Source organism: Oenanthe melanoleuca, chromosome 1A (genome assembly GCF_029582105.1).
Source record: "Oenanthe melanoleuca isolate GR-GAL-2019-014 chromosome 1A, OMel1.0, whole genome shotgun sequence".
Classification (NCBI taxonomy): Eukaryota; Metazoa; Chordata; class Aves; order Passeriformes; family Muscicapidae; genus Oenanthe; species Oenanthe melanoleuca.
The window spans coordinates 9,309,812-9,324,841 of NC_079334.1; the positions used below are offsets into that span (position 1 = coordinate 9,309,812).

The following is a 15,030-nucleotide window of genomic DNA, read 5'->3' on the forward strand; positions in this document are numbered from 1 at the left end:
GTTTAGGATAGGTTATTTGTTTGTTTGTCTGTTCTTTAAGCCAAGAGTGGAACAATACTAGAAAAGCCATACTAACAGCTCAGGAATGTGGGGTTTGCCACCTTAAACAGCCTAGAAATGCAAATTGCTCTACAGATCACTTCTTGAGGAAGTATCACTATTATAAGAAAAAACCTACACTTCTATTATCATCTTTATGCCTGCTTCTAAATTCCCAAATTTCAAAAGTTTCAAGACTAATGAAAATTAACTATGTCCAAAAAAACAACAACATTTCTCATAATTTCTCATAACTGTTTTGATATTCTCCCAGCTGGCAAATTAAAACATCAAACCAGTGGTTTTTTACACAGCCTATGTTTGGCACTCCTGCAGCCCCTTGCCACTGGATCTGATGAGTACTAAAAACATCCAAGGATTCAAAGAACAGCTGAACAAAGTCACAGAAGACAAAACTAGCAAGAACTATCAAATACACAAAGGTGTCACTTGCAGCTCAGGGCATCCATCAGTAACAAATTGTTTCTGGCTGGGATAATTCAGAGAATTTTTATATGTATTTATTAACATTGCTTCCCTGGCTCCTAAATTTGGCCACACCATAGAGGGGGCTGGACAGATTTTTGGCCTGACCCAGCACATTTCATCTGCTACTAACAATGACCTTAATCAAGAATATTCCTTCTCTAGTCACTTCCAGGGTAGGGATAATAACAAACCAAAACATGGAAAAGTAAGAAACCATAATATTCCTGACACTGATAGGATTTAGGCTGAGATTTTTGATCCTGAGAACTCAGATTTCCTCACAAACTGCAAGAGATCAGTTCCCACAATCTCCAGGTGCGTGACAGACATCCCGGCTGGGGAGCTGAGCCTCCTGCAAGAATTCTCCGAGCAACGCCTGAAAGATTATGGAGCTGAAATAAAAGCCTGTGTTTTCTGAATCAGGGAAGGAAGAGCCTTGATTCTTCCTCCCTATGGATTTGTGGGCTGTGCTGGAGGAGGGGAACAGAACAGTGGCACCTTAGAGCCAGTGAGGCACAGCAGAGGATGCTGCACCACAAGGCAGGAACTTCCACAGTGTCCTGTAGGCTCTATAGGATGCTCCAGAAGGCTGTGGCCTCACAGTGGCTTCTAACACCTCTTTTTCCCGGCTGACAGAAGAGGCAACTCCAAATCCCCCTAAAGGCTGCCATTTGAAAGTGTGGTTCATTTTTATATGGACTGGAGCCCGGTCTGTTTCCTTCGAAAAGCATTTCAGCCAGAACGGAAATTGTGCTTTAAGTTTATCACCCCCAAAAATGAAACCTGACATGTCTGAAATTCAAGTTTAACCTTCCCAGCACTTATCTACATGTACCTGTGTCTGCTGCTAGGAGCCCAGAGGCCTGGACACATGCAGTACAAACTGCAGACAAGAATCTGATTATATTTATATAGCTTATGTTTGTTGGGGTTTTTTTTATCTTAATGAAGCTGTCAGCCTCAAAGCCATCAGATTATACTTAGTGTCTGATTTAGCTAAAGCCTTCCTGTGTTCTGACCAGCTGATTGAGGCCAACTATGTAAGGCAGCTTTGATATATTTCCTGTGTTCAGAAAATTCATATTCACTTACTAGCCACATCCTTCCTCACAGTCATGTTTTCACAAAGGAAAAATCAAAGGAATCTTTTTTATGTACTGGAAATCCAAGATGAATCCTAGAGTAGAACTCATACCTGATCCCTGCTAGAAAACATGGCACAAGCTTATGCTAATATTTTTAAATGCATGAAGTATCATACACTCTGAAAAACCTTGGCATTTCACTTGAGATGCCATAACACGTGGAACATCAATTTCTTAGAGTGGGATCACTTTTGAGAGATCAGACAAGTTTACTAACATTTCTGAGCATTTTCTTAGGACTAATAAGAGCTTTTCCACAAACAAACTCCAAGAAATTTGATTCCATTGCTAAAGAGACTATTTTCCCCAGAGACAGAACAATCACACAATAATTATCTTCCTGTAAAATTGTCACAGGGACAAGATATTTGTAATTTCAGCAGAAGGACAGGGGCTGGACAATGACCCTGCAGATGCACCTTTATTTTGGCCATGTGTAGCTGTCCCAGAAGTCCTCTCACCAGGAGATAGAAATGCATTTTTGTTGTCAGGGAAGACAAACATTGTCACAAAGGTTCTGCACTGACTTCAATAAGATTCAACACTCCCCAAGATGAGGTGATGTTAGAGGAAGTCTCCTCTGTGTGCAAAGTTATCCCACTAGTTCAAAAGCCAACATTTTCCTCCTCCAAGATAATTCTTTATATTGTCCCACATTTTTTGTTTCAGGTTCTCTGAGAAGATATTCATGCTCTTGCACAAACTGTGCAACTTAAAAGCCAGATGGCAAATCTAGGCAATGTACTTACTCTCTTTTTGTTTCCATCTTCATCTATGCATTCTCTGACTGGGTCTGAAAGAGAAGCAGACATTTTTTTAGTCATCCCACTCCCTTATCCAGCCTTTTAAGTGGTCACCAAAATACAGATTACTTATTTAAAAATCTGACTTAAGCTGTGAGAAGTTTGGGGGGTTTTGTGCTAGAGTGTATGAATCCCTACCTGAAATCTGCAGGCCAAAGTTTACAAGAATAAGTCACAAAAGGCATGAACAATGACAGTGGTCCCAAAATATTCCGTGAACAATAACTGGGCTGCAATTCTACAGCACTCCTTGCACACAGCTCTGCCCAGATGGTGCTTAAAGGATGAGCATGGCTTTGGCTCTGAGGCACAGCCCAGCCTTACCTCAGAATCTTGTGATCAATTGAGAATATTCCTGGAATTTGGCAGGTGATGAGAATTTCCACACCCACACCAACATTTATTAAATGCAGAAAGATCAGTAGAGTGTATCTATGCAAATAGTCACAATTAAGAACACTCAAAATCCGATTCCTTACATTCATGTGACATGTGATGTGCATTTTTTTCATATAATTAGTTAAATGGTCACAGGGTACCACTGAATTGCAGTTTCTATTTTTGTGTGCTCTCACTACACATCTAAAGATCTTTTGGAAGCAATTTCATTTCTGTACAATGGCATGACAAAGTCTCTAGGAAATTAAAACACTGATTAGCAAGCTCTTTGTAGAATACCAGACTATGCTATTCCATATACACTCTCTGCTCTGTCTTTTCCAGGATAAGTAATGTATTTTAAAATCATTTAGGAACTCTTTTAAACCTTTTTTAATGATATTATTTTTGGTACACTTCCATACAAAAGGCAAGACTCCCACTGCACAAGAAATCCAACTGTATGAGTCTAGAGGGGAAAATAATACTTTACAGATTGTATGAAATTTATATAAAACAAAACAAACAGAAAAAAAATCCAAACAAAAAAATAAATCCCCACCAAAAAAAAAAAAAAAATAAGTTTTTCATCCCTAGCAAAGTCTTCACCATTAGCAAAATGGAGAGCTAAATTTCTCAGATTTTAGGTGTTGAAGATGTCTATAGCTCAAGGCTTTTTGAGCTGTTGGAAAAGCTTTCATAAAAAAATACAATGCTTTCACCTCTAGTACTGATAGGTTATAGCACAGATTGCAATAAGAAAATAGTTACTGGTTCCAAATTCCTGCTCCCCATCCTATATCTTGTATCAATGTAATTTACAGCAAGAAAAATCACATATTTTACAGTGTGAAGAGAGGAAAGAAAATGGCAGCTGTTTAAATCTAGAAAATGGCAGCTGTTTGATGCTCTGGAGAGATTTAAAAACGCCAGAAGTGATCCCAGCGGAGGCTGATCGGATATCTCCAAGCTGGGCTGTGAACACTCTGCAACTTCCTCATTCTCAGAGGTCCTTGGCTCCACAAAAAAAGTCCATTTATTGTAGTGGAGATGTAACTAAGCCCTTGTAATGCTGGCAAAAACCTGTGCAATGACTAACACCATGAGGCAGTGGCTTGTGGTGAGAACGTGTGGATGTTATTGGAACAGGAATAAGAACTACATGAGGTAAAATTATCTATATCCAGACCAAGGAGATAAAAGTAGCAAAATCCTGGTCAGTGTTGAAGCAATGTTCCATAGAGGAGGAGTGTTGTCATCTACAAATAAATGAATGCTTCTTTAAAAGGTTTTACACCTTTTCTTCCCAGTATCTCTTTCCCCAGAAAAGCAAATTCTTTATTATTTTTCTTTTTGCCTTCTATTTCAGCTGAATTTTCTGTAGACAGACATAGAACAATGTCTGAAAAACACATAACTTGAAATCTTTGCTCACATAATTTCTGAAACATGCCCCATTCATTCATGACAGCTTCAGCTTTTCTGGTGTCTGTCAGCTATTGAGTACTGATTATCTAGATTTTTATCAAGATTGATTTTTATTAATATGGTAGCTCAAAATTTCAAGCCTAAGCAGTTCTAAAAACCTTGCTGGAATTGGGCTAACTAGAATAGCATCTGGATACATATTTAAAGGGTTCACATTTGGTTTCACACCTAAGTGATGGTGGTGATCTAGGTCAGCATTTGTTATGGTTGTCAGTGGAACACTGACAATACAGCATCTCATTGCCTTCTAATATAAAGAAAAATAATTCTGGCTTTGCATTTTAATTTTTGTGTTATGCTGCAGACACAAGGTCACACCTTTTGGACTTACCCATGCACACTTTTTTGATAAATTCACTGTTCAATCTGATCATGGTGGATAAATCTTCAAAATTCTGGAGCTTCATGATTCTGTTAGCAGCAGATGGCCCAGCCAAAGTCCTCAGCTGCCCTTCATCATATCTGTTCCCAACACCAATTGGGAACAGGGACACCCCTAGGAAAAGAGAAGGAAGGGTTTGGAATAGGCAAGACACAGGAGAAAATCATTGGAGTGTTCATCCCTGGAAGTATTTAAAGGATGTGGCACTTGGCTGTGCTTGGTTAATGGTTGGCCATGAGGATTTTAAAGATTTTTTCCAACATAAATATTATATCACTTTTATTTTTTTCATTTGCTTTAAAAAAAAAAATAAATAAATAAAAAATAACTGGGAAAAGTTTTTCTCCAATGCTTAATATTCATGTGTTATTTGCATCATTTTCCCCATGTTGGCTAAAGGTAACTAAGGGCTGAAGTGGTGTTTCTCTAATCACACTGTTAGCTAAGATGAGCTCTATTACTCCCAAGCATAATAAGATCATTCATGGGCAACAAAACACAGCTGCAGAATTAATGACAACATCTTCACTCTTTTTAAATGAAAAAAAAAAAAACAAAAAAAAAAAACCTCAATATGCTGTTTTCTTTCTTCAGTTACACAGCAATTGGATTATTTTCAAACCATTTAATTAAAAATTGATAGTTGTTATACAGTCCATGCCTTATTCAGTAACTCCCAGAGCAACCTTCAAACGAAGTCAAAGTTCCTCAGCTGAACACCTGAGGAAGCTGAAGTACAGAAACAACAGCCAGAAAACTTGAAAAATCATCAGGCAGGACACTGATGGCAAGAGTATATTCCTGTAGAGGTCAGTGCAGAATCTGATCAAAACTTTATTATTATTATTATTATCATTATTATCATTATTATCATTATTATTATCATTATTATCCATGATTAATATTTTTATTTATAACTATTATTATTAGAGTATATAATTATATATTATATATTATATATTATATATTATATATTATATATTATATATTATATATTATATATTATATATTATATATTATATATTTATTATATATTATTATTTCGAGCTTCACTGTCCTACAACAGTATTGAATTTATGATATTAGACCACATTTCTGTTATCCCTGTCTGCCCACAGTATCTTGGAAAATGAAATGCTGCCAATTTGTGAGTCCTGAGGAAGCTGTCAGCCTTAAATGCAGATTGGTCCTGAATTTCCCAGTACCTCAAAGCCATCTTCACACAGGGCATATTTTGTTCAGGTCTGTTCCTTACCTCAGCACTACATAAGTAACTCCAGAACTTACATGAACACACCAGTGTCTTAATTTTCCATCTTTTGTTCTAGCTCATCACTTAAAAAGTAACAACTGTACTTATAAATAGTGGCAGCTAAATGAGGTTTACTGTTGGCTCTTGCAGAAAGGGCAGCAGCCTCCACAGCATCCTGTGAGCTCCCCGACACGATGACGATCGCCACCTTTGATGCGCTGGGTCTGCCCCCGTGGGATTCTGACATTGCATTCTGGACCACAAAATCAATGGCATTTCCTAGCAAGAAAAAAAGAGAGAAATGAGAGAGGTAATAAAAAAGTCACAGGAGACTATAAAACTTAATCTTATATTGCTTTAGTGTGTTATGCTAGTAGGCAGTGAAAAATATTTATTCTTAATATTTGATTTATTGCAGCTACATGAAAGATTTCAGCCATTATAAACATTCCAGTATTTATTAAGACATCCAGACATAGAAGGACCATCCTTAACTCCATTCCTAGACCATCCCAGTCTCTGCAGCGATGGGAATTCTTTTCCCTTTCCTTAGCCACAATAACAAATTTACCTTCCTCACTTAAGCAGTTATCTTTCCCAGAAGTATTGCCATCCCTAAAGGATAGAAGACATTGCGGAGAGCAGATTCCTGCTTCGAACTGCTGAGCAACACTGACATCCAGTGGCGAGCAGCTCCACAGCTTGGCATCACCCTGAGCTGTTCACTACGGTTGTTCTCACTCCTAAAAAAGATACAGTGCTTCCCTAATTTCATCACCTTTCCCTATCATGCCTCCACACTACCAGCAACCTCTCTGAAATTTAAACTCTGTGTAATCCATAATACAACTGGGTGATCCGAATTAAAATAAAACAAAAAAAAAAAAAAAACAAAAAAAACAAAAAAAAAAAAAAAAAAAAAAACAACAAAAAAAAAAGAAAACCCACACCAAACCCCACAAGACTTTGAAAGAAATTCTACCTGAGCTATCAAATCACAAACTAGCTTAAAAGAGAAGTTGCTGCCCCTTCATTTAACATCTGTGAATACTCAGGCAAATTTTTGTTGATAATTATGACCTCAGCAAGAGAGCACTTTGTTAGTACTTGCATTTAGACATGTATTTGCACAAATATTTACACTGGGAATCGTGATATTCAGCTTTCTTAAAAGCTCCTTTGGGCTTGGAAGTTATCAGGTCAGGAAGTAGAAATGGAACCGGGTGACTGATGTGACATTCGGGGCAAACAGTGACTGGTGAATAATAAACACTGGAAAGAGTATTTCCTCTGAGTAATCTGCAGTAACTGTGGAGCAAAAATAGGTTTGCCTGAGGAATTCACTGTACAATTTATAATAACAAATGCATTTGTAAAACACTGGAAGTCAGCCTGTAGATAATTCACCAGCACAGTACACCTTAGCACACCTCAACATTTTGTACCCTTGATGTCTTCTTGCACCATGTCACCCACATCTTTTCAGTGATAGAAGCAAAAACCTTTTTCCCAAGCTGCTGCAAGCATGGACAAACTTTAGGAATCTCACTCAGCACATTGATTTTTGATAAGGCTTGGAGAGCTGGGATTGTTCAGCTTGGAGAAGGCTCCAGGGAGACTTCACTGCAGCCTCACAGTATTTAAAGAGAGCTTACAAAAAAGAATAAGAGCAACTTATTATAGTGGCAGGTAGGGATAGGACAAGGGGAAGAGTTTTAAACTAAAAGAAGAGAGATTTAGATTTGATGTGATTAAGTTTTTTAATCAGAGGTCTTGAGGTACCAGTGGAACAGGCTGCCCTGGGAAATTGTGGCTGCCCCATCCTTGGAAGTGTTCCAGGAAAGGTTGGATGGGACTCTGAGCAACCGGGATAGTGGAAGGTGCCCCTGCCCATGGCAGAGGGCTGGAATGAGATGATCTTGAAGGTCTGTTTCAAATCAAACCATTCAGTGACTCAATAACAGAGGAACAGCAGTTGGATATTCAGTGAAAACCTCAAAATTCTAAATGTTTTTCTATTTGAAACAAAACACATCTTGAAACACCATTATTAGCTGGGTGATGGTGATTCCATCTCACAAACTACTGTTCCTCACCACAAAAAATAACTAACCTCAGGTATTAACTCATGTCCCACAATCAATCCTACAATTAACAGCTCTCCCACAATCCTTTCCACAAATGGTTTTGTGTCTGCCAAGGTAAATATTAGACACAGAATGGCCCATTAGCAAGAAATAACGAAGGATAAAACAAAATACTGCAAATAAATATGACTATATTCAAAGTCCCTGAGATTGCCAGAAGATTGACTCATTTCCCTTTGGTCCTGCAAATAATTATCAAAAAACGTATTCCAGTTTTTAACTTTCAAATATACATTTAGGTTAAACTTTTGCACAGTAAGGATCACAAGTGATTTTTCATTCATTTATGAAAAGTACTTGAAATTTCTGTGTTTGTTTTCTTTAATGACCCTTTGACTTTTGTGTGGTTGATGTGGTCAGCAGCCACTCCAGCTCCATTTTTCTTATTCTCACATTAATTTTAAAAATGTTCAGAAACTCCATACATATTTGCAAATTAAAAAAAAAAAATATCCATTATTTTTATAATTTCTCATAAAGAAATCAAGTACTATTACAATAGAACCAGTGACTGTTTCAAAGGCCCCAAAAGCAGTTACTCATTTTAATGCACGGAAAATTGGATTTAGCATAGTAAAAACTCTTTGGATTTCTCCCTTGATTTTGAAGCCAGCTCTAGAGAAAAGAGCCAGGTGTCTGAAGGCATGATCAAATGAACACTTTTGTCCTGCTGGAGGGATTCAGAAAGTCCTCATCCCAAGCTGGAAGCTGTCACTTCTCAGGTCTTTGTCTCTCCATCTCACCACGGAGGGAAATACCAAATCCCTCAGAGGCCACAATAAAAACTATTAACTGCTAAAAGCAACCAACTTGAACATCTTCATACTGTGAGACTGCAACACAACAGAAACCTGACATTTTTTCATACCAGAAAAGGAAATTTACATTGAATTAAACAACACCATGCACAAGGCTGTATTGAGACTGGAAAGAGTGTTCACAGCATGGAAAGATAAAGACAATCCCAGAATGGTTTGGGTTGGAAGATCATCCAGTTCCAGCTCTCCTGCCATGGGCAGGAACATATTCCTCTAGCCCAGGTTATTTCCAGCCATTTTAGCCCTTTCCTCAGCCCACCAAAGGTGGTGAGCCCCCAGCAGCCTTCCAGCTCAGTCAGTGGGGTATGAATGCCATTCATTGGGCATGTCCAGGGGAAAAAAAGTGCAAATAAATGAAAAAGGAAAACAAAAATCCAATTGAACCAGACAGGCTACTTCAGAAAGGACAAACCAATCATTCCAAGCACAGAACAGCATCTTCTCCCCATCCTTCAGTGCTCATGTTTGGAATAATCATTAAATAATTACTATGAACATTTGATGCCAAAATTCTGAAAGTTGGAACAGGCTTTTAAAGAACCTTCTCCTGGTTGACTTGACACCTGATGGATTTTAAAGTTAGACTTGTATTCTGAAGTAACAACTCAGAATGGTTCACACAGAGGTTCCTGCAAGGACTGCAAGTTGATCCAATGGACATAAACAAGCTTTAAGGACAAAAAACAATCTGTTGAATAGGGTTGGAGGTGTTTACTGGGAGTCTAGAGGGAATTACAGTAGATTCTGCCTTATTGAATAGTTTCATTAATGATTTGGATGGAAGAGTTAAGATGTGTAAAAAGGCATGTTAATCTGAATCACAAATATTGGATTGGGAGCAATCATGGACATCATGGAATTAACTGAACGAACACAAGATGCCCAAGAAATATTTGAAATATATCCAAGTAATACAAATGAAGATTCATCCCAGAATTAGCCAATCTGGAACACACAGACATTTAATGTGTTGGTGAATGCCTCAGGGAAAGCAAAAACTTCCTAAGAGCAACCTTGCAATTATTTTCTTTAATTTTGACTGAAACAAGGAATGAAATGTAAAGCCCCGTGAGGGTCTGTGGAGTTGTGACAGAGGGGGGAATCCAATTAGATGGAGGTTCCTGCTGGGAACTTGTGAATCTGTGCCTTAAGCAACCTCAGTGGTTTCTCTAACATTTCTGCAACATTTTGACCAAAACAAAATACTGCAAGAGATCTTAATCACCACAAGTCCTGAAAGCTGCCTGGGAAAGAAAAAAGGAATGGTTCCTCAGAATCTGAAGTGATACAGAAGCAGCCAACACTGTCTGGATGGTGGGTATTCCAGACTGCAACTATTTAAAACAAGGACCTGTCTGACCAGGAACTGCTCCCCATAATGATAATCATAGAATTATAAAATCACAGAACAGTTTGGGTTGGAAGGAACTTTAAAGATCATCTCATTCCAACCGCCCTGCCATGGGCAGGGACATCTTAAACTAGACCAGGTCCATAATCCTGAAACTGGTCTTTGTATCTTAATTCAGGCTCTTCACTTGGCACTGAATTGGGATTTTTCACTGAAAACAGAAGATTATTTTAATTCTGAAACAAATCAGCTATTGAAAACTGATACCACAGTTCTTTAAGTGGTCAGCTCTTGGTATGTGAATATTGATATTTTGGCATTAACACACGTTGATTAACATGTGCTGAACTTTTCATAAGCAGCCCAAACCTGTCAGTTCAATATCACTGAATGGAAGAGGCCCCAAAAACCTCTCCACTGCAGGTCACAAATCCTGCCTTTCTCTTACCAATAAGGGTTTCTGATGAACCCAGTCTCCACCAGGAGCTCATTCAACTCACAAACCTTGTAAGAAATGAACTAGAGAAAAAAAAGCAAACAAAAAGAAACAAACACTGAAGGGCAGTGAATTAAAACAGCTCATGGCAGATATTAGTGGCACTCAAAACTGGCTTCAAAAAGAAGCTGGCACCACCAGTTCAGCAATATTTATAGGGAAACAAATGGAAGTCTCTCTGAGTGGGTAGGAGCCCTCTGATCAGGACAGCTGCTGGCCTTAGGTGATGAGCGAGATTTTGGAAATTCAATACAGAGTGCATCATTTGGGGAAAGATATGAAAAATGAAAAGTGCTATGGGGGGGCCTTTGCTTCCAAAACCACAGGTGAGATTTAGGAGAAAGACATTTATACCTTCTTAATTCTGACAGCAAAACTGAATGCTGCTAATCAAATATATTAATAATGATGGAAAGTTGGAGGAAAAATACAAATTTAAGATTTTTTTTTCCTGGGGGGAAAAGGGAAATATTTCTTTCCCTAAAAATGCACTTATACAGCTGAGCCACATAGATCATACGTCCTCCAAATTTTGAAGGCTGAGGCAGGAAAATGTCAGCCTAAATGAACAACTTTTACTAGGGCTATAAGGAAGCAAAATAATGTTTTTATAAAGTGTTAAGCAGTATTTACTGTAGGGATTGCTCAATCTGCTCCCTGTGACTCTCCTAAACACCCACAAATGCTGAACAGAGACACATTTACGTGATCCTCAGTTCTCTTGCACACATCACTTTAGTGTTTAGCTAGTTTCCTTCTTTTTTTTTCTTCAGTTGTTTCTTATGTGAAGTTGTACATGATTTCATGATGTCTGAATAGCCCCAGAGCTGCTTCCTGATAGGTTACTTGAGCCAAAATTTGCCTGATGTTATTGAATGGTCCCACTGCACAAGCACGGGAAAGATTCGTGGTAGAGGCTGCTCTTTCTTGTTCTTTCTATGCCCTCACATACTCGGTAGTTTTTCATTATTTCTTACAACTAAAACCTTTCTCTCCTGGAGTTTCATTATGGCTAAATGATGCAGGAAAGGGAATGTTTTCTACAGCAAGACTTTTGCAGTGGCAGCAACAATTACCTTTGCACATAGAGCTTTGTGGACCAAAATAGAATTTGGATCAAGATGAAATAAAGATTTCACTGAATTGTTCTTCTGCCATAGGACAGCCAGTGCAAATAAGAAGAAACAGATCTGCTCTGACAGCAGTGATATTTTTTGATGGGTAAATTCAGATCAAGCAAAGAGTAGAAAATATTTCCAATTAAAATGCAGCATCCAGACTGGGTCATCTACACTTGTCAAGCAGTCTCTGCATTTCCAGAGGCCAAGCACAGACAGAAGGGCCTGAGTGACCATGCAGTTCCCAGGAATGCTGTCTCCTGCACAGCCAGCCACATTCACACACATCACAAGGAGCAGGACAGCACCGCAGTGACTTATTTTCATTACTTCATTTGGGAGGAACTACTTCTACTCTATTCCACTTTGGTTCATTATACCACATCCCCAGTCACAGTCTCTGAGCATTTTCCAATGAGACATAAACAAATCACTAACGAGGATGTCATGTGGCTGCCTCTCCCATTTCATTTCCCAAAGGCCGTGTTTGCTCTGTTTATCCTGCAGTTCCGTGTGGCTTTCTCTACACATTACATGGAAGGCTTCACAAAACTTATCTATTTGTATGCAACAATTCATCCCACAACGAGCCTATAGAAGTCTCATCAGCCATCTGGTATTTTTATTTCTCCAGGCTGAGAAAGCAATCAGAGCTAATCCTCCTGCGAACTATGGAAGTCAGGTTTTACTTCGCACTTTTCTGTACAAATAACTCTTTATAGTCCAAAGACCCCAAAAATCTGTGTATTCCTCAATTCTTATAGGACCCTGATGCTAGATGGCTGTCAGAATAAATCTGGTTCCAATCCAGAAGAACAAAATTCTCAGGTATCTGGTGAAAGATGCTGTAGGAGAATAATTTTTTCGCTGAACCCTGCAACTGATATTTGTGTGTCACCAAGTTTCCACAGATCCAGTGGAAAATCTCTGATGTTTTAGCACATGAAAACTGAAGTGGACCTGTCTGTCTGAAACAGAAGATGGCAGTTCACAAGTAACTCTTCAGCTGAGGTGCTGCCTTAGGCAATCCTCGTTCCTGGCTCCCTGCCCCCATCCCCAGTCTTGTGTCAGCCCAAGTCCCTGTGGAACCAGCATGGCAACTTGGATGAAGGAAGTGAACCACACAGAATATAACTTGCTTTGCTATTTTTCAAACAGATGGGTTACACTGGCATCAGCACAAACATCTGGCAAGGGCAGCTCCTGAAGTCAGCATGAGCAATTCTGCTTCTAAATGTCTAATCAACTAACCAGCACTGAAAGGTTAATGATCAGTCTTTACTTCTTAATTATGCTTTGCTTGCTTGAAAGATAGTGAGTGCAAATCCTGAGCATGACTTCAAGGCTTCTTTCCAAAATACATTTAAGACAAACCATAATTTATATTACCTATGAATACAAGTTTATAGAGAAAATTGAACCATAACAAGAGGTTGAACCTTAACAAGAAATGCCACCACAATGGCATCAACTGGTGCTTGTAGCCAGCCTGTATTTAGCATTCCTTGAGGTTTTGTTCCTCCCCTTGTTTAAACACCAATATTCACAAAATCACTCACCTAGTCTGGTAGGACCTTGCTCCCTTAGTTGAATGGATTGCACCATCTCTACAAGCCTGTCAGTCTCTTGAGGCATGTTCCATGAAATTTCTAGATTATTCTCCCTGGCATACTGGAGAACTGACACATGAATTGAAGAATTGCCTGAAGCAGAAAAAAAACACTTTAGGCAGTGTGTGTGAATGTCTTAAAATAAATCTAAAGAAGACATTGGCATTGTGATTTTCATTAGGCACAACTGGAAAGTGGTTTTCCATCAGTGTGAAAAGATCAAAACTGAACTACTTCCTGGTGAAAAAATATGCAAGTATACTGCTGGAAACAGTTGTTTTTCTGTCAAGAGTCAGTATGCAGCATTTTAGCCCAGATCAATACGACAGTAACTGGAGAATTTCATTTTATTAAACTCCATTCAGTATTATTCTTTTCCATTTTAAAATTGTCTAAATATCCCCTTTTTTTTTTTTTTTTTTTTTTTTTTTTTTTTTTTTTTTTGATGTGCACCTTGTTTTGCACATGCAGTAGATTGATGCCTCATCTGTCAGATGGGCCAAGCTCCCTGGATCATTTCATGCCAAATTCCCTCTCTCCTACAGCACTGGAGTGATGTGCATGGAACAAAGTGAATCCAGGGAGCTTGACCTGTGAAGGGGAATGAAGAGAAATTCCAAATTATGCTGCTCTCTAATATGTAGAGAGTTAAAAAAATATCAGATTTGCAAAATTGAACCAGGCAATATGTTGTTTATAGTGATTGGCTGTACTGCTCTTCATGGCTGCCTACTGAAGGTATTTATGTACAAAGCACAATGATTCTTTATCAATGCTTTGTAAAACATGTATGAACACTACCAATAACAGCAGTTGCTCCATGGAAATGGTTTAATGCTGAATCAAAAAATATATAGTTCTGATTTTTAAAAAATCTGTATTTGTTAAATACTGCTGGGAAAACACAGGATCCTGGTTTGTCCCCTACAAGTAAAAGAATAAAAAGCACATTTCTATGTCTGAGCTGAAAGGCAGATACATACCAACCACAACACGTTCAATAAATGCCCTCACAAAGCTTTTCATTTCCTCAAACTCCAATGCTCCAATATTGGCACTTCCATCAAGGAGAAACATGATGTCCATGGGTTTGTTGCACAGCTCTGAGGGTGAGAGGGGGAGGGAAAAAAATTATTTTATATATAATAACCAAAACTAGCATCTGCTAATGTGGTAGGAGCAGAAAGGGTAGATCCAGCTGCATTTTGGGAAAACAAAGCAGGATAATGACCAATTGAAACAGTAAGTGATGCCCCTTTAATAAAAGCCTTGAGATTCATATCCAGTGGGATACATGGATATTTCAATTCCTGTTTTTCTATCGATTCTGTTTTACTCTCAGGGGAGTAAAAAACAAAAACCAACAGTAGGTGACAACAACAAAAAAACCCAAACCAAACCAACAACAAAACAAAAATAAACAAAAAACACAGAATACCCTCCTCACCCCTAAAAAACAAAAGAAAAAAAAAAAAAAGTGAAAAACCCAATAATGTCTCTTCACAAAAGAGGAA

At 38.4% G+C, this 15,030-nt stretch overlaps 1 protein-coding gene across 1 annotated transcript in view; it reads right to left on the minus strand.

The window, feature by feature from the left end:
• Positions 1-15,030, minus strand: part of VWF (von Willebrand factor) — a 119,851-nt gene that overhangs the window by 36,745 nt on the left and 68,076 nt on the right. The window contains exons 29-33 of the mRNA XM_056511678.1: positions 14,500-14,619; positions 13,466-13,609; positions 6,112-6,255; positions 4,674-4,838; positions 2,423-2,466 (exon numbers count right to left, since the gene is read on the minus strand). Coding sequence (XP_056367653.1) covers positions 2,423-2,466; positions 4,674-4,838; positions 6,112-6,255; positions 13,466-13,609; positions 14,500-14,619 — 617 coding nt within the window. The remainder of the gene's footprint in view (positions 1-2,422; positions 2,467-4,673; positions 4,839-6,111; positions 6,256-13,465; positions 13,610-14,499; positions 14,620-15,030) is intronic.